Source organism: Symphodus melops (assembly GCF_947650265.1).
Source record: "Symphodus melops genome assembly, chromosome: 21".
NCBI lineage: Eukaryota > Metazoa > Chordata > Actinopteri > Labriformes > Labridae > Symphodus > Symphodus melops.
The window spans coordinates 2,731,300-2,751,651 of NC_136711.1; the positions used below are offsets into that span (position 1 = coordinate 2,731,300).

Here is a 20,352-nt window from a genome sequence, read left to right on the forward strand (position 1 = left end):
TCAACAATCACTTTAAAACTCCTTCACTCGGAGGTGTAAACATGAAATCACTGGGATGTTCGTTTCAGCCCATAGGACTTGTTGTTGATATCCCAAGTACTCAGCAATTCCTGGATTTGAGTGGGAGGAGGGACGAGGGGAGGAGCTTTTGGTCCCTCACATCAGCAGAGTGAAGACTGAAAATGTGATGCTACATGCCGCTTCCCTGAGAGATGCTCCTCCTCACACCAAGCAGGCTGTAATCTGAAGCTTCTTTCATTCTTTTAATGCACTCGTCTTACAGACTGAGAGGATGGCTTCATTTGATTTTCCCAGCAGATCGATGCCTCTGCTTTTCTGTCCAGTCAGCAGAAGAATCCTCAACAGGGCAAACCCTCCCTCACCTCTTCCTTCATTCCAGTCTCCAGAAGCATCATCACGCAGGCCTCGAGCGGCAGGGCCACCTCCCTGCTGCTCCTCTTCAGGTGTTCGTCCAGTCCAGTGCCGAACGCAGGTTTCTCCGTCCACGAGTCTAAACACAAAGGAAGACTTTCATTTAGGAGAGCCACAGGCAGCAGGGTGATCATCTGCACTGAAACAGATGCAGACGATTAGTCGATCAGACTGATGCACCGGGATGTAAAAGAAAACGGCGCTGGCTCATGATTGTTTGTCTGCATGGCTGATATCTGGGTCAAGAACTCTCCCTCTGGACCGGTTCCCAACCTGTCTACACTCCGCCTGCAGGGTGCCAGAAAATAACAACCACATGCTCTTCACCAGCAGGAATGACTGTTCTGTCTCTCGCCGTGTTTCTTGTGAGGTAACGTGCGTGTGAACAGCGAGGAGGGGAGGGCGTGCGAAAAAAAAAAAAAAAAAAACCCAGGTGGGAGTGATGCATGAGGGGGTGGGGGAAAGTGTGTGGAGTTTCTGAGTCATCCCCACATGCTGGGAGACCAGGCATGTCTGGTTTAGGTCACATGTGTTCAGAACAGAAAAAAAAGACGCAACAAAAAAAGCTTGTGAGGGAGTTTGCATAGGAGGCGCTGTGCTTGCAAAATGGAAAATTACTTTTTTTAGGGGGGGGGGGGGGGAGAGGAAAGCGCTGAAAAACAAAAGACTCTTCTTTAATATCTTGGCTTTGGAAAGAGTTACTGCAAACTGGGGCAACTTCTAGAAGTCCAGAAGTTAGAAAAACAGCTGGTTTCACTTCCGAAGCCGGCTGGGAAAATGAATGAGAAACTGTTTCCCCTCGTAGCAACACCTCTGGGCAAGCCTCTCCAGGGTCTCACAGGAAAAGATGTGTGATGTAAAGGGACACCAGACAACACAGGAACTCAAGGAAAACAGAGGGTGCTGTACGTGCATCCTCCAGGCGATATGTAGAAAGGCCCTAAATCCAGACGTCCTTTTAAACCATGCTGTAGAGTGCGTGTGTGTGTGTGTGTGTGTGTGTGTGTGTGTGTGTGTGTGTGTGTGTGTGTGTGTGTGTGTGTGTGTGTGTGTGTGTGTGTGTGTGTGTGTGTGTGTGTGTGTGTGTGTGTGTGTGTGTGTGTGTGTGTGTGTGTGTGTGTGTGTGTTACCTTGCTGTGCCTGGATGGTGGGCAGCACGTTCTCCAGAACAGTGAGAGATTTTCTGTGATAGTCGGCTTGAGCTTCTAAGAGCTACAGAGACAAAAACACAGGTGGAAATGAGTCGGGTGAGATGAATAAGACAAACAATAAAAAGACATGACGGACGATGTAGATCAGTCTGTGTTCCTCTGCAGCTGTGAACATTCCCACCAAAAACGGGTGCACACTCATGTGCTGCTTGTTTGGCTGTACTCACTGTTACGAAGTAGAGGGCATAGTCCCCTTCTTTGGAGAAAAAACTGTACATGTCTGCAGCCAGCTGATCCTGAGGAAAGACAAAATATACATGCGAGCATGAAAAGATGACGCTGTGATTTACAAAAACAACGGCAGCCTGAGAGTTCTGATTAATGCGTTTATAATCGTCAGTCTCCACTTCACTGTGTCATCCATTAATGATCTATTGTGTGTTCCAAGTGGCACAAGCACGGACGTCAGCGGTCAGCTAAGCCGCTGGCCTGTGCGCTACGTGAGTCATAAATCCTCCGGCTGCTGGCAGGGCTCAGTGGGACTGGGAGGGAGAACCTGTGAAGGGGAAACACAAGGGCTCCACGCTTCCTGGACAACAAAAACCTGACGCATCACACAGCCGCTGCACACTCCAACTCACCAGCAGTGACACACACACACACACACACACACACACACACACACACACACTAAGCTGACGGGGCGATTCACTCATATGTTTGCATCAGCAAACTGGGTCAGAGGGCCTCAGGGTCCCTGGAAGTCCAGTCCTTATTTTCCCCAGTTTCAAGGTCGAATTTAACCCATTAATGACCTTTAACCAACCCAGCCAGTCGCCATCCGAGACAGGAGATCTCCAAGCATGTCATCATGTACTGATGTCTTTACAGGCGGTGAAGCGTTGGCTGCCACTGAGAGCAGACACGAGGCCTGTGGACATCAAAGGTCGGTTACCTTGCAAAGCTCCACTTTGTTCATGGCCTCGTCCATCTCCTCCTTGAGTAGGTCAGCCTTCGCCGTCAGTGCGTGACTGTTTGTTCCTGAGATCATTGATTTGGTCGCCTGCAACCATCTGAGTTCGAACAGACAGGGAGGGACACAGAAAGATAAACCCAGGAGCAGAGAGGACAGAGAGAAGATAAAGGCCGGTCAGGACTCGGCAGAGTCATGCTGGTCATCTAACATGACTGATGAGTGAGCTGCAGACACACCGACCTTGCTCTCGCAGAATCATAGTCCAGCACCAGTTTGGCCAACTGTTTCCTCTGCTTCAGGATGTTGGGAATGTCCACCTGCAAAACATTAGACGACACGACTGACACTCGAAGGAGGAACGATAAAGAGCTGACCATCGAACTTTGTGATTTTTCTTTTCCTCGATAACAAATGAAGTCCCTCGGGTTCACCCTACCCCGTATAAACTCTAGAATAATACCTCCGATTGTTTTTGTGTTTGAAAACTTTCCGAGCATTTATTCTTATTTTGCTGAGAAGGTTAAAAAAAAGACATTTTACACTCTGATAACACAAAATGATCAGAGTCAGAGAGTCGTAAAGCTGAGAGTCATTTGTTAAAAACAAAAACAAACACTCATCGGTACAACAGGAGGAACTTGTGGATTACCAGTTCATGACAAGAGGAATTCAGCCTCCTTGTACGATCAGCGTTACCAAAATCACATAAAGACAAAGGAGCTACGGGAAACATGAAATCCTCCTCATGAAATCATGGATGACTAACAAGAGGAGGCGGCTGAGACGAGAACTTTAACAGTGTTTAGCTGCTGCTGATGTCCACACAGGGACTCAGGTGTCTTACCTCTGCGAGCTGACTGAGGGGATCCAGAACGTCCTTCTCTATCTGCAGCTCGTGCAGCATCAGCTCTGAAGCCAGACGGTTCTCTGCATCTCCGCACACTTCCATCATCTTCCTGTTAAGTCAGGGCAAAGACAGGGAGTGAGGCGGGTGTTAAAAATCATTTTTTACGCTGCTGCTGGGATGAAGGACGCCAGGTCGGCTTTATGACACGTCGTCCTGATGAAGCGCGCTGCTGCAGGCTCCACGCGACACACGTTCGAGTCAGCAGCAGGAAGTCACAGATCTCGAGGCGGGAACCAAGTTTGGTGCAGAAACATTAAGAGATATTTAAAAGAATTTTGAACTAAAATCAAATTTGTAAAAAAAAACAAAAAAATTGACTTAATGACCCCTGAGCTCACAAACATGTCACACTCCCCTCACCTGTCTTAACAGAAACATCAGTGTTAGCCGAACGGCTGCGACGCCATCAAGGTCTGAAATCAGTCAACTTGTCAACAAAGTGGACGACTCGAGTCGAAGGGACGTCACAGACGTGAGGTCGGCACTTTGTGACCAGTTTAGGGAACAACCGTTTTCGACACACAGAAAAAACTGAACAGTGACGAGGGAGAAGTTGAAATGCTGTCACGTAAAGCGGGATGAGTCAATGTTGTCCTTACTGAAAGGAAAAATAAACACGGGATTCACCAGAAGAAGCACGTGGTCATCATCACGGAGCTCACAGGGCGCCACTTTAAGTCAAATCATACATCTAATGGGAAGACGATACAGTTAGTTTCTTTGTATTTATTTGATTCCCAAAAAAAAAAATCTTTGCCTTGTTTTTGTTTTTTTGTATCGTCAGGAACTTTGTCATTTTGACACTTCACTCATCAACCCAAACAAAGTCCAACAAACCCAGTGTCCTCGTCTCCTCCATTCGGAGAGCGTTGGACCTCATTTGTCAGGTGTGATGCAGAGAGACACAGTGAAGTGACAGAGGCCGTCCTCTGTGTCAGGACTGTAGGCTCCTCCCTCTTTGACCACCTCAGGACTCCAGAGTGACGGGGTGAGCTATCAGCAACATTCAGCTTAAACACTCTGGTTTTTATTGCCTCTGAGTTAAAAGGGAACTTTAAGTCTGTTTCCAGCAGTGACTCCCTGGAGCCTTGTATGAGAGTGAAACGCTTTGGACAGCTGACTCAGGTTGTAGACCACCTGACCGTACTTTCCCTTCCTCACTGATTTGCACACAGACGCTCGACTGCTCGGCACACTTTGAGACTTTTACTTTCTAGATCCTCAAATCCAAACTGTGTGCTTTCGGCTCCTTTGTGTCGCCGTCCGTCATAATGAACGACGGGAGTTTCATAAAGCGAACCGCTGAAAGACGCGGCGACAGAAAAACTAAACTAGGCCGACTTGCTCGTCCTGGATGCACAGCCTCATATTTCACCGTCTCTAGGGCGCTCGACTAGCAACTGTTGCCAAGGAGAAGCGATTGGTTTTCCGGCCTGTCCATCAAAACATTAAACTCACCCTATGAGCGAGTCTTCTCCCAGCTGGTTTCCTCCCTCCACCATCGCCTGGGAGAGGGACGTGAGGGGAAGCTTTTTCTGCAGGAGACAAACAAGATGATCAGACTAACTCACCACGTTAAAGCTGAAAAGAGAAGACAGAAAAAAGAAAATGAAAGTGTAGTCGCTTCAGTTTTTGAGGATGAAGGTAAAATGGAAAACTCATCTAGGACTTTCCACAGAGCGGTGAATTCAGGAAGAGGAAGAGGAAGAGAGCTTTCCGAGCCAAGGAGGGAAAATACAGATGTTGAAAAGGATTTAAGATGCAGAACTAGGGAAGTGAGACATCGATCAAATGACAGCTCTGGAGCTTGTTTTACATTTGTTGAGAGTTTAGCTTCCTGTTTTTTTACCAGAGAATCCCGAAGGCCAAAGTGTCATGCAGAGTGAGTAAAGATGACAGATGTCTGAATGGGGAATGGAGTAAGTGGTGCTTGGAACCAGAGAGGCGGAGAAGTAGTCTTTTCTTTTTCTTTTTTTTTTTACCTGACCGTTTCCTGTATAGAGGCGTGGTACAGACTGTGGTGCATTTTGTGGAGTAGAAAACACAAAAAAAAGAAATCATGTATTGTTGGCCTACTGTGGACACTTTGAAATAAATCATGAAGCGTTTTGGTGTCGGACGTAAATTTAAAAAAAAACACAAAAAAAAAACAAGTTGTTTGTTTGGATTTTGACTCTTTTCTTGAACACGCTCGATATCTTACATGTCTCTTCTCTGCGTCTGCACCGATGTGTCCCTGTAGACACGACACCATCCGTTTGTGGGTGTTGTGGGAAACCACCCGCACCAACTCCATGCGCCGCTCGATCTGCGAAAGAGACGAGACATGCAAGAAGAAGAGTGAAGACAAACATGGACGGGATCCTTCAGCATCAGTCAGCCGAGGTTAAAAAGCTTCAGGAAGGACGACCACTTGATATCATTACGGCATTATTTTGAAAGGATAAGACCCGTTTTATTTTGTAAAGCCATAAACTTTGACTTCCTGTTGTTTTCCAGTAAAAGTACACAAACACGTGTACAGGCCTAGAAGTCTTTCAGCGACATTATTACATTAGTTCTGATCATCACACATGTCATGTGACTGTGTCTCTGAATCAGACAATCATGGACAGCTGGCACATAACAAGCCACTCATATACACGCCGCACACACACACACACACAGACAGACAGACAGACACACACACACACACACACACACACACACACACACACACACACACATCATTGTGTCATCAGCGAGCTCGCAGAGTTTCTAACTCCTTTTGACACACACTGGCTGAATTAAAGCAGGGATCAGTGGAGACGCCATCGGAGGCGTTATTTTGTGTTATGTTGTGTCGCCCAGTTCAGGTGATGGACACTCGACTGGAGGTACTGTAAGAGTCATCCACAGCTAAAAGCACAGCTCTGAAGACAACTGTAGGACACTTGTTGTCCATAATGAAGTGCACTGATTGAAACAGAGAGCGTCCCTCGATGGTGCTGAGAGGCCGTTTAAATCTTAGCGTGTTGAAGGCTTCGACTGCACGGCCATAACAGGCTCATATTCAGCACCTGAGGTCGACACTTCTCCTGTTACTAGTTTTACTTTTCTTCAGAGTTTAGTTCAGCACGCCATTTGGTGGGAGGGGCTTAGCATAATCATATGAAGTAGAAGCCAGAGGAGGACTGTTCACGCTGCTTACTCCCTCTTGTAAACGTGATCTCATCACTGCAGCGTCTGCAGTGTCGACGGCTGAAGTGTCCCAGTTGACCCCCCCGGGGGTCAAAGCTCACGCGTGATTGATAAGTGCGGAACAACGCTGGAATGTAATCTTGACTCATCGGAAGTGTCGCCGTAGCAACAGGCCTCGGGCTGTGACCTAGAGCGAGCGAGCGAGCGAGCGAGGGAGAGAGGGGTTGTTGGGCTTTAAAAAAAAAGAGAAAAGAAAAGGGTCTTTTTGATAACACAGGCTCTTTCCCAACCACACAGATCCACTGTGTGCTTTTAGCCTGACCACATATAATACTGTCATTGATGGTGGTCACAGGCGTAAAGACAGAGGCCGACTGACTCTCTGCAGGATTCACTGTCCTCGTCGTGCCAGGTGCCTGTCCGATTCAGGCTGCGTGTCCTCAGCCTTTGAATAGAGCCGACCATCGCGAGTTTTTAACATACTGCAAAGATGCAAAGACGCGGCTCGAGATGGCGGCGCTTGTGAGAAAGTCAACCGAGCCGTGTGTGTGCACAAATTCTAAAGAGAAAAGGCGTGTCTTTTTTTTTTTTTAAAGGTTATGAGTTGAAGTGGAAGTCTTTCTGGAAGAGTCTGATAAGAGCGGGGGAAAACAATGTGCCGAATATAAATGGGAACATAACGGTCTCCTCAAGGGGGGTAAAACAAGCCGAAATGGAGGGAGACGAATGGAGAGGGAGGATCATCTAAATACCAGACAATTGTGTTCCAAAAACAGAACTGAGTCGGAACTCAGGAATTCCACAGCAGATATCCGCCTCTGTGCTCCCTCCCTCTGTTCCTTCGCTCTTACGTCATCCCCGACCCGTGGTGGCCTCCGGCATTCCCGAAACAGCTGGGTCAAATACAAACTTATGAAGCGCACAGTCTGACATGTTAAACGCTCCGCTTCCACAGGGCTTCATGCTAACACTTCTCAAACTCAAGTTTGTGCCTGGCGCTAAAAAAAGCGAGGGATTCCCCTCCCCGTCCCTGTGTGGGTGTGTTGGGAATGTTTGGGTTACATGGCACTGGGAGGATTCCTTTTTTCCTTTCATTGTAAAACAAGAAAAACAGGTTTAAAAAGCAAGAAAACATGTGAAGGAGTTGGAGAACTTGACCAAAACTGAAGTGAGGAGACGGGGTTTGGGGTTTTTCCTGCTTTGTGAGGAGGTCAACACTTGGTCAATCCCACGATGACGCTTCATCGAGCAGGGAATCCCGATGTGCGGCAGGATATAAAGACAAAGAGGCTGTCTGTCGAGGTGCCAGTGTTTATTTATCGGTTCCTTAGAGAAAGGATGTTAACATGTCTGGACATGTCTGGAAGGAATAAAAATAACATGTGACGCATTGAGGGTGGAATCAGACAAACAAACTATGAAATCTGACAGAAGTGTTCCAGACAGCTGGTTGCTAACTTGTAAATGTCCCTCAGCTTGTGTTCAAGCAGGTGAACTCCAGGAGTATTTCTGGGGTGCTGTGAAGAGGGGCGGGAAGGAATGGACAGCTGGCACAAGAATGCTGGGCGGCTCCGAGGAATGACTGAAGGAGCTCGAGTGATATGTAAGGGCTAAGAATCATGGAAATGCTACCAAACGAAGGACGCCTCTGCTTGATCACACGTCAGGTAGTTGTTTCAGCAGCTGGTCAGAAAAGCAATGTTGCATTGTGGGAATTTCCCTTTTTTTTAGGAAACCAGCAGATCCTCGGTCATTTCTGTGAGCTGCGAGCTTCGAGGTTGAACTTTGCATCGTAGCGCTGCAGGACGCTGTGAGGAGCGCACATGAGCTTCACGTACACACACACATTCTGCCATGCACACACACAAACAGCGCTCTTGTGCTTTGCGAGCTCAGACGTCGACTCCGCCCTCTGTGCAGGTTACACACTGCATGCGAGGTGTAACAGGGGCTTAAGTGATCCGCAGCCTGAACATGCCATGTGACCTGCCATTTTCAGAGCGCTGTAAATAAGATATATAATCTATGTTAGTTCAGCACCTAATAATGGCGTCCCAATCTTTGAACTCACATCATTGAAGCCATCATGTAGAGAAACACACACACACTGTTCTATCCCGCCGTGTGTGTGAGAGCACAGCAGGAAATATTCAGGAGAAATCCCCACAAGCGAGTGGAAGGGGATGATGGTGACTTTACATCCGACAGGGAAAGTCTCTCATTTTGAAGGACATACGTGATCAACCAGGAGAGACGGTGTGAAAGAATCTGACTGAATATAACATCCTGTACTGAATGCAAAGTGCACGAAGCAGATGATTGGTCACCGCTGTTTGCTCACGCTCGCTCGTAATCTAACGCCGGGGTTCTGGACGTCTGCAAATATGAAGCCAATACGTTTTTCATAATTCCTGAGAGAGAGAGAGAGAGAGAGAGAGAGAGAGAGAGAGATAGAGAGAGCGAGAGAGAGAGAGAGAGCGAGCGAGAGAGAGCGAGAGAGCGAGACAGAGAGAGAGAGAGCAAGAGAGAGAGAGAGAGAGCGAGAGAAGGAGAGAGAGCAAGAGAGAGAGAGCGAGAAAGAGAGAGGGAGAGAGCGAGAGAGCGAGAGAGAGAGAGAGAGAAAGCGAGAGAGAGAGAGAGAGCGAGCGAGAGAGAGAGAGCGAGCGAGAGAGAGCGAGAGAGCGAGAGAAGGAGAGAGAGCAAGAGAGAGAGAGCGAGAAAGAGAGAGGGAGAGAGCGAGAGAGAGAGAGAGAGAGAGAGAGAGAGAGAGAGAAAGCGAGAGAGAGCAAGAGAGAGTGACACTGTTTGTTTATGCACCTGCTACAATGGAGGGCAGGAGAATAATGGGAAGGAAAAAAGGTGTCAGACTTTGTTCTCAAAGAGAGCTCAGTTTGTTTTCACATCGATGACACAGACAATCCCCATCGCTGGAATGTCTTTGCTGAGCAGCCAGAAGCTTCCCGCCACACCTGCCGTCGGCCTCAGTGGATGAAGGCGGTTTCTGGAGGGGAAATCCTCCCCGCTGCAGCTTTCACACGCTCACATACCAGCAGCACTGACTTTGACTCATTTATACAGCTACCCTGATCTCCGTTCAGCTTGTTAAGCCCTGGATGGAAGAGCTAATAAACAACGTGTCTCGAAGCTCTTCACCAGCTGAACCCGCCGACAGAAACATGCGATCAGAGAGGCGGAGCTTATCAGCGACATGAGGACGTGCATACTTCTGTCCAGCTGCTCTTTAAACTTCAGCTAGTCTTTCCTGTTTTAACACACTGAACAAATCAAAACATTCGGTGTCTTTGATGCTGGTCTGTCACAATGAGACACACCACCAGATTAAAAAACACTAAATAGAAGTTTCATGTGAAAACATCTGCGAGTTCTCTTCAATGATCCAAATTAATTACGAGCAGAAATGTGTGTTTTGTGTGACATGAGCTGCAGATTGTTACTAAAGCCGATTTCACTTCAGATAATATCTGGATGATTTCAGGAGGACCGCGCCGCAGACTCTCTCTCACTAGCTGCTCCTCACAACTGGAGACTATCCCTGTCAGACAGAAGGGGGGGGGGGGGGGGGGGGGGGGGGGGGGGGGGTCTCCTGAGGTGAGACATGGCGTAAAAAAAAACATGGCTACACGACGCTATGGTGACAATATTGACCTTTATATCAATGCTATGTGAAGTCCAATGGAATGAGAATATCCACAACATACTGACGAACAGAAAACCTAAAGCAGACGTTTAATTACGTGTACAGAGGTCGTAGAGGTGGCGTGCACACACTCTATGCACCGTGCAGCAGCAACAGTACAAAAACCTCTCTCTCCCCTCCTATTGGCTCGAGCTGAATTCTCCGGAGAATATCCTGCGGCGTTCTCACATCACCGCACTCTGGGTGAAAGAATGTGTCAGTCTGCGTTCACACACACACAGCTCCTCCAGATGCACCAGATGAAAAAAAAAAAAAACTAAACCAGGCCTGAGTAATCATTAACACAGGGGACAGCGTGAAGAGTTAAATGACCTTGTGTGACCTTGAAATTGGCAGGAAGTGTTTCTGTATGTGTCATTGGTGTCCTCTGTAAACACTGTGGTGTGTGTGTGCACGTGTGAGTCCTTCAATTCTAACGGAGCTAAACATTTGGGTATCGATATTGTCAACGTCTATAAGACCCTGGAGAGGAGACCTGCTCAGTGATGAGGCATGATATCACACTATGTGGTCAAATACTTAGGTGTCGAAGGGGGAACGAAATGGTCCGTGTGTTTGCAGCCTCGGCCAAACAGATGCAGCGATCCCAGCGTTAAGAGCTGCTCACAGCTCGAGTGTGGGATTAATGATTTACCTGTAAGAGGTCATCGCTGAGGACTTCTGTTTTCTCCGCTCTGTGGGCGACAAAAAGGACAACAGAGAGCACACAGATTAGAAAATGACAGATGGGGACAGCAGATGAAAATACACACGGGTGACTGTGACAAATAACCATGGGTCCAGTAAGACAGGTTTCCACGCTCCGCTGCAGAACAACAATAAAAAAAAACGAGCGGCAGGTATTGAACCTGGTGCATCAGAAGGGTGTTTAAAAACCAGCGTGGGTCTATTTAGTTTGTTCATATTCTACAGCAAAGCAAGAACAGGGCTGGAATCTCAGCTTGAGAAAAAACATTTTTCTCTGCAGCTGCATGAAGCGCTCCCTTTATTGCAACCAGCTTGAAAGAAATCTGCACTCAGTCGAGCTGCATGCTGAAGTGTGTTTCCCACAGACCGCCTGTTTCTGCTCTTTTGACAAGTTCAGGTTTTCTGAAGCTGCAGCTCGGCGGGCTCATGATGTCGTGCAGCCACGCAGCTCCGCTCTGCTCTGCCTGAGCCTATTAATAGTAAACTAATAGTTGGACTCAGAGAGGTCAGACAGATTAGATTCACTTAAAGGGAGAAGGCTGGGAGAGACGGGACTCGGCTCACGCTGCTAATCGACACCTTCGCACAGAGCGACAGCGTCGGGTGGGAGCGAGCGGGAGTCAGGGGGCGGAAGAAATCAATTATAAGAGTTCACACGCAACTAAAAGGATCATTAGAAGTCAGCGACATCAAAATGAATTAAAGATGGACGCTTACACGTCAACGATTTAGGCACAGATGAGACAAAGACATCCATCCAACACATACTTCTGCATTAGCTTGTTCATCTGGGGAATGATCGATGCTACTGAACATGTTTAAAGGATTAAGTTCACTCGAAGGGTGGACTGGTAGCTGCAGGTCGCCACCTTTGTTTTCAGTTTTCTTGTGATGACTGATACACGTTTGTTTATTTACCTACTTCTATGAGGGAAGCGGAGGCGTGTGTGTGAACCTTGATCCCTCACTCTCACAGTTTGAACTACGACTGTGCACGTTTTGTTTTGTTGTAGTCGTTTGCAAACTTTTTCCATGTGGAGCCCTCCAACTGCAGTAACCTGTAGACAGTCGCTTTGCCTTCATTTTGGGAAACTTGAGCTTTAAATGAAGCCCGGGCCGTCCTCCAAAAAGAGCTCTGTATGAACTCGAGTAGCCTCGTCACAGCTGCTTTCAATTACAACGCAGAGACAGAGCGAGGGAGACGGACGGAGAGGGGACGCCTGTTTGGGGGTTTGAAGGAAAGAAATACAAATAAGACAGATTTTTAGGGGAGGGGGGAGCGGGGTTAAAGACTCCTTAAAGTGCCAAACCAGAATGATGTGGAGGTGGGAGATGAATGTAAAGACCTTCTGCGGAGGGGAGAGTCAAAGCCAAGCGGGTGAGGTCACACGTGCGGAGTGACGACCCGCAGAAACCGACACAGACAAGACTCCCAGCTCAGCTGCCAGCACACAAACAGAGTTTGATTAAACAGCCACAACATGGACGACACGTCCTGGTGTAGTTTACATGCTGAGGAGGAAATGTGGTCCGGATAATGGCCTAAGCAAAAAAAAATAAAAATGAAAACCACTAAAAATCATGAAAAGGTATCAACCTTCACGTTTGGATTTAGATGCTTCGTGTAAAAACATTACAGGATAATTAGAAGTGGACTGAGCTTGAAGATTGACTGCTCTAACTTTGCTGCCTCGGCCTACAGTCGAGCTCAGAGGCTCGTATGGTGGGAACTACAGTCTGAGAAAGCCCTGTGTCATGGCGAGTAAAAATAGGCAGTGTGCCATGTGGTCAGAGGACAAACAACAACAAAACAAAACAACAATTGTTTTGCAGGTATCAGCTGACCCGGTGCGAATAAAAATAAAATAAAAAAAGAGTACCCCCCCCCTATCGCGCCTCAGTGAAGCTGCAGCCTGTGGAGAAAGTGTGTCAGTGTGCGGCCGCATGTGACTCCTTAACAACGAGAGATCCCGGCTGCTGGCTCAGAGTCGTAACCATGGCGATTCACAATCAAAGTGGAAGGGGAGTAAGTGAATACTGCAGCCGTAAGCACAATAGAGCTGCTGTTAGCGGCCACTCAACACAATCAGCCGGGCCAAGGAGAGGGGAGGGTCTGCAACAGTTGGCGGCCTGAGGCGGAGGGTAATGGATCCTGGACTCTGATGAAAGGAGGGGAATAATTGAGTGACTCAGCTCGTACGAACTCGCTAATGTGCCGATACGTTACCATGAGGCCCGAGCGAGTAAGAGAGACTGGTGCACGATTTGTGTCGAGCTGCTGTTAAAAAGATGAACCTTTTTGAATGATCTTGACAGGAGTGTTGGCCCGCGCTGCAGCCGTAATAAACACACAAAGGAAGCAGCACGAGGCAGCCCGGGTCGCTACAGAGCAGCGCCAACTGTAAAGTCTAGTCAATCATCTTTTTCCAAACCACCCAGGGTGTCTTAATTAGCTTTTTTTGTTTTGCATTTGCTGAAATTTATAGGTGCGAAAATATTGTGAATCTTGGAAAATCCTTTTAGTTTTAACTCCACGACGACGACGACGAATGTGTCTGATTAATTTTCTTTAAACTCTCGTACTGTAACAATCCTCTAAAGTCTGTAAATCACGTTTCATAGGACGGACTTCCTCGGTTTGTTTTTTGGCCGTAAGCGTGCCACATGTCTCCGTCTCATGCCGTCAAGTTTGAGGATTTAAAAAAAAAAAAAAGACTTTAACAGCTAACAAATATAGAAGATCAGCCACAGATGTTGTGTTCCTCAGCAGCAGTATCACAAAAAGGATGCTCGCTCACACGCCTGTTTGTCCTCGAGGCTCCGGCCTGATGAGACACAGGGACACGCCCAGAGTCACCTCTCCTATTTAATCCTCAGAGACATTTACCCGATCCTTCTGGGAACCTTTCTTTTCAACACCACGACCTTCTTCTTCTTCTTCTTCTTGACTACAACACGGCCCTCCAGATATAAAGGCTGTACATCATCAGGTCACATAAACTGTAAATATGAAGACTGTTGTCAGCTATGGCATCAATAAGGATGATGTAACGCTGATACTTAGAGACAATGATGAACCTGGAGGGGGGGGGGGGGAGTCACTTCTCTCAGTTACAGTGAAAGGGAAAGAGGGGGCCGACTTTCTGAAAACAGGCTGGTCAGCTGTTAGCTGGTGTTTGTATTGATTCTTTGATTGGAGTTACTCTAGTGCGACAAAAAAAATCAAAACAGTGAAGCAGTCCTTGACTCGATGGATGTGGAGAATAAAATCGGGTTTTCCTCTGGAAATAGGACACTTAGGGAGTACGTGCTCTGACTGTCTCCGCTTGGAAAACGCATTGGATGGAGCCGGCTAGGTGTTTCCCTCTGTTTCCAGTCTTTGTGCTAAGCTAAGCTAACAGACAGGTGCTTCAAGTTTTGCTCAGAGTGGAATCAATGTCATTCTAACTTACTTAACTTAAACAAACTTTATCTTTACATGGCTTTAAAATTGAACAATAACATTGTTAATAACTGAACCAACACAAAACAAATCAATGAACTTATCTGAAAATCAAAACTATCAATAACAACTCATTCGTCTTCCTGCTGAAAATCCTGTTTTACATTAACCGTGCCCCTTCAACACTTTCCTCCAGAGCCATCTTTCTGCCAACAACAAGTCATCTGATGGCAGCTCACAGCTAGCTGTCATCTGATTGGCTGAGAAGTGTGAACGCATGCTGCAGGGACGTTTGTGTCGATAAGCTAGCATAAAGCTAGCACAACATTTCTACATCATGCAAGCGTTCATTACTAATAAAACAACGCTGTCATTTGGCTGCCGAGATCTGAGAGCCGCAATGCATTGTGGGGCCGTTCAGTAAAACCAGTATGCTTCTGTTTCATGTTTTAAACTTCTGATTTGGATCATTCCACATATAAATACCGGATGGGACGTCATGTTCAGTATGGAAGTGTTAATGCACACATCTGCATAGATGTACCAGAGCTGATTCTGCTAACGGCTAGAAGCTGAATCATCGAGCAAACTCAGGTCCAACTTAACCGATGTAAGGCTCCTAATCTCCCCTCAAGAGTCCACGATCATGTGAACCGACACTTATCAAAGCTCTTCATCAGCCACTCAAAGACTTATCTTCAACTGATTTCCAGACCGTCTGGAGTGATGTCATTATCAAAAGCAAAACAAAGAAAACGCCAGCTCTATTTCCCTCTGTCTGCAGAGAGCAAAATCTTAACCTCATTCAATCAGTCCATAAAGCCTGACTGTTAGTTTATCTCCATGCAGATAGCGGTAATGACACACTGTTTATGGGTTATCTTCTTTAAAGGTGTTACTGAACACATTAACCTGCAGCAGCATTCAGACGTCGGGCCAAAGAGTTCAACACAACAAATATCTTCCCTAAACAGTCTTTCTCCCCTGGCAGGACTCATGAGCTGTTTTTCACCCTGTCTCTCTCTCTCTCTCTCTCTCTCTCTCTCTCTCTCAAATACATAAATCTCCCGAGCTCGCTCTCTCTCTCTCTCTAGAAAGCACCGGCGTGTCTCTGGGAGGCAGCTTCCTGTTTGTAGGAGAAGAAGGAGAGATTTCCTCAGAGCTGCTGCTTACTGGACACAGTGTTCTGCTTTTGCACAATCACAGGAACCCGAGGGGGGGGGGGGCAGCGGAGACGGCCTTTTGCACATGCACACTTTTTGCAGACGCACAAAACGGAGAACAAGCTTGAAGGAGCGAGCACAGTTAAACCACTGACGGGTCTTTCATTCAGACTGGCGCGTTTATGAACGCCTCAGAGGTTAAGCCTACATGTGCACGCAGGACGTCGCAGCTCCTTCCACGCACACACACAAACGTCTGTTTTCTGCATTACATTCTCCCCTCTTTGAATTTACTGCTGCTGAGGAAACTATGACTATTCCAGCTGTACTGTTTCTTCTGGACCTGAATGCGGCCTGCAGGGTTGGCTGCCTGTGATTATTTTCATTGTCAGTTTAACTTTGACTTTATTTAGTAAGTTGAACAGAACGTGTTTATAATACTGGGGGGTATGTCCTTTTTTTATTTGAGTTGGTGGATACACTCATTTTAACTCTTCCAGTTTGGTGGTTGGCCGAGCGTTTACTTTGCCCCCTCTCTCTCTATAGTGGTGATAGTCCTCAAACATGGCGGCTCAGGTTTGTGTCCAACATGTGGCGGCTTTCCCGCACGTCATTCTCTCTCTCATCCCGACTCTGTTCTCCATCTCCTGTCCTGTCAAATAAAAGTTAAAAAATCACCAAAATAAATCCGACATAAGCAACAACTTTGGAGACGCACACTGAAGGCGTCGTCATCGCTGAACAACCCGAGGTGACAGAATCAAACTAATGCTAATGAGCTAATGCTACCTGCAGCTCACACATGCAACCCCGTTAAGAGTGATGCGAGGTAGAGACTAACACGTCAACAAAGACTCTCCTGGTTTGTCCTGCCCGACTGATGACCAGGTCACTCCTCAACCCGTTCATATCATGATCAATACTGAACACACCCTGTTTTCTTCAGCTTTATTTCTTGTTATTTCTCAGTTTCTCGTGAGGACTGAGGAAATGCTTGATGCTCATTAACGCTGCAAAATGTTAGCATTAGCATTAGCTGTCTTTCTATGGGAAGGAAAACACAACTGTTTACCTCTCAATGCATATGGAATGATATTCCTTCATTAAGTATTTTCTTTGTTTAATTGCACACTGATGATCTATTGCCAAACCGGCTCACACATTAAAAGTTGCACACTGCATCAGCCCGAGGTGCCGTCACATCGTTGACTCCCTTTCACACAAAATCCAACAGCGACAAATAAACGCCACTCTAAGAGAGTCGGCCTCTCCTGATGAAAACATTCTGTGACACATGTCAACCTCCCGTGAACACGCAACGCCCGGCTTTAGCCATCACGACGTTCCCGCTGCAGCACGGTGACACAGAGAGAAACACTTTCTCACTGCCCTGACTCGTTTCCACTCGCTCAGCGGGTCAGACCCTGGCGCCTGTTTCAGCGTCACGGGGAGGGGGGAGTGAATGTTTGTGATACTCGTTCATCATTTACACACCTCTTCATTATCTGGAAGTTTCCAGGTATGAGCAGCGATTTCAATGATTTGACTGTAGACGAATTTCAAATCATTCAAAATGAAAGACTTATTGCAATGAATAAGAAGAAATATTGAACATGAGAAATGCTGCCTCTGTTTGAATGAGTACATTGAATCTATTTGATGCAGGACTAATATATAAAGGCTGTGAGCTTTCATTTTTGATTGTTTATCGCACCATCTTACATTTGTCTCCTATCTTGCAGGACTAATGCCTTTACAGTCTCTGTTTGGTGCAAAGAATCTGTCAGGTTAGTCTTCAGTCCTCCTGATGCATTGAATGATCATCTTCAGTCCTTGGTTGTAGTCTGAGCTGTGACCACCAGACGGTTTCCCCGTGACATGTCCGTATTCTGAAAACCTCATCAGTTTAAGCTCCTTTGTCTTTTTTGGAAACAGTGATGGAGCCATAACGCCCTGTGTCATATTAGCACAGTTTATAACTTTATCACCTGACACCCAGCATGAATCAACTCCCCAACTCTTCTGTGCACTTTGATAAAAGACTTGAAACATCTGTCAAACAGCGCGGGAAAATCTGTTATATCCACACTGCATTAAAGACCACACCAAGTCCCAAACCTCTGACACATTCCTGACTGTGTTTTTTCTGTCTTCTTTTTTTAAGTGAGACTCTGAAATAAGAGCTCACATCGAAAAAACCTCGAAGCCCTTGAAGTTTCCACCAAGCGGTCCGGTTCAGTTTGTCATTTATTTACATTTCCACCATCAAAAGTTGGGAATGGTACCAAAACGATGGATTCGTACCTTCTACTTTTTTGGTACCCTTCTGTTGGAGTACCAAGGGTACTGACAGGGTGTCCAGTTCTTCTTCTTCACTGAACTTATTTCACAGACGTATACACTGTGTTGGGCTGCTGATGTCACACTATTACATAGATGATGCTCTGTTTAACAAATAAGAGTACTGTTGGTTGTGAAAACGTGAGCAAAATCAGGGCTTACTGGACCGCTTGGTGGAAACGGGGCTCTACGGGCCCGACTAGGGCTGGGCAGTTAATGGTGATATTGATTTGAGGCTGACTCACGAATGAATGAGGGAAATGTGCAGCATCACTGCTGTTTATTTCCCATGGAGATAGTGCTGCTAACACTGGGTGGGGTGTGTGTGTGTGTGTGTGTGTGTGTGTGTGTGTGTGTGTGCGTGTGTGTGTGTGTGTGGGGGGGGGGGGGATACATTCACACAACCAGTTTTTACAGTCTCTGGTCCTTATAATCCTGTCTGTCAGTCATTTAGAGCCAATGATTCAACCATTAAAGGCTGTGTCTTCTTCCACACCTTGACTCATGTTTTATGCCTTTTTAATTTATTTTTATCATTTTATTTTAATGTACAGCACTTTGGTCAGCTGTTGTTTTAAAGTCTTTATTAAATAAAGTTGGATTGAAAAAAGTCATCTGATCAGCTTTGTTGTTTTAGGTCATGTTGTCTTTTTCTAAAGGTAGACACAAAGTCCAGGGTATTTAACAGTTTGTTTTTAATCCCTGACAGTTGGTCAGAAAGAGCTGAAGATAAAGAGTTTTTCTATTTAAATGATTAAACAGAGAGGAGACTTTAATACTTGCCTGCCGACTGTTTGATTGGCGAGCTGTTTCATCCGGTTGAACTGCTTCTTCATTTTCGGTCCCTCTCCAGTCAAACAACCTCCAGAAGTTAAGCTTCAAACCCTGGAGCTTTGGTTTCTCATGAAGTTAACCAAAGGGAGGGGGGGCCTCTCTCCCCGGTTTGATTTCCCCAATCTGTCGCTATGACAGGACAAAACAAGCGAGAGCCATCGAGCCCCAAAGCCAATTAAAAAGAGTTTGTAGCCTCGCTAGCCCCTAAGCTAGCCTTTCCCAAGTGGAACTCCAGGAGAAAAGTTCCCGATGGGGCGACGGCATGATCCTCCAACTGGCTTTTTTTGTATGTTTCCGGGCATTAAAGTCCAAGTTTAAGCCGTGAGCAACTTTCACTGGTCCCAGCGGCAGTTCATGACTCCTCTCTCGGTCGCTGCCTTTGACCGTTAGCCGCGTGAGCTAACGTTACCGACCTGGGTAATCCGTCCGCCGCTTTTTCTCCCAGAGCAGAGCGGCGCTGAGTGAACAGCAGCAGCCTCCACCTCTGCCAACCAGCACAGGGAGAGAGAGGGGAGGGGGGAGAGAGAGAGAGGGGAGGGGGGAGAGAGAGAGAGAGGAGGGGGGAGAGAGAGAGAGAGAGAGGAGGGGAAAAGAGAGAGAGAGAGGGGGGGGGGGGGGGGGTTAGAGGACCACAGCAGCATCTGCCACACAGCAACACCTCCCCCTGGACAAACAGGAGATACACTCTCACTTTTTGAAACCTGTGATGTCTCTGATGAAGAAGCTGGATGGACAGAGTTATGGGGGATTAAGGGAAGTAATAATTGCCTAATTTTCCTAATATGACTTCGTGAATTATTATCCTAAACTTTACATCTTGTATTCAGATCCTGGTTACATTTAAAGGGGACATTTTATCCCCCTTCTCCACCTTTTCAAACAACCCCCCTGTGATCTACATGAAACATCTGTGCTGTGCTTTGGTCCAAATATAACATGAATCAAGCATCAGAGGAGGTTTGTGACCCTGTAGAAACAAGCCCTTTCAGAACTCACTGTTTTGGTGTGTGTGTGTCTCTTTAAATACAATGACCCCCCCCTCCTCCATTTTAAAAGGCTGTTTCTGCAGAATGCTTGTAATCACTTTGTCTGACACTCACAGCTGCAGCAGGGAGAATAAAACAACTTCTTATTCTCTCTCTCTGATGGCGTTGTTTGCTTTTGTCGACCACATAGAGGAATAGAAGATATACATTTCTGTCTGATTCACAACCCACGGCTAAAACATGATCTATCATAATGAAACAAAAGGCAGACCCTGGCACTAACTCGAATGATGAAAGCTATTGTTCACCTTTCTGTAATTAGTGCAGCCATGTCTTTGTGTCACTCATCCTGCAGGAAAGGAACGCTCTCAAATATTCACAAAAGATGCAATACAAGAATAATGTGAGCTTGAGTTATTGCAGACACTTGGAATAAAAAAAGAATGCAGTGAAAATAATGAATAAGTCGTAGGGAAGAAAAAAACCCATTCCATCAAATTGAATAATGAATTGTGCTTCTTATTTAAGAGCTCAAA

At 46.5% G+C, this 20,352-nt stretch overlaps 1 protein-coding gene across 5 annotated transcripts in view; it reads right to left on the bottom strand.

Moving 5' to 3' along the window:
- The window catches only part of arhgap17a (Rho GTPase activating protein 17a), a 101,328-nt gene that overhangs the window by 10,068 nt on the left and 70,908 nt on the right, over nt 1-20,352 (bottom strand). For 3 of the 5 annotated variants that reach the window (XR_013778012.1, XM_079334050.1, XM_079334053.1), the window contains exons 1-11: nt 18,780-19,353; nt 10,999-11,038; nt 5,670-5,774; nt 5,449-5,481; nt 4,925-5,001; nt 3,404-3,515; nt 2,800-2,876; nt 2,539-2,656; nt 1,811-1,879; nt 1,563-1,644; nt 384-511 (exon numbers count right to left, since the gene is read on the bottom strand). Coding sequence is in view for 4 of the 5 variants with exons in the window: in XM_079334050.1 (XP_079190176.1) it covers nt 384-511; nt 1,563-1,644; nt 1,811-1,879; nt 2,539-2,656; nt 2,800-2,876; nt 3,404-3,515; nt 4,925-5,001; nt 5,449-5,481; nt 5,670-5,774; nt 10,999-11,038; nt 18,780-18,832 (894 nt within the window). In the remaining variant the exon portion in view is untranslated. Of the gene's footprint in view, nt 1-383; nt 512-1,562; nt 1,645-1,810; nt 1,880-2,538; nt 2,657-2,799; nt 2,877-3,403; nt 3,516-4,924; nt 5,002-5,448; nt 5,482-5,669; nt 5,775-10,998; nt 11,039-18,779; nt 19,354-20,352 lie in introns of those variants that run through there. The other 2 variants (XM_079334051.1, XM_079334052.1) reach the window with 2 other exon arrangements.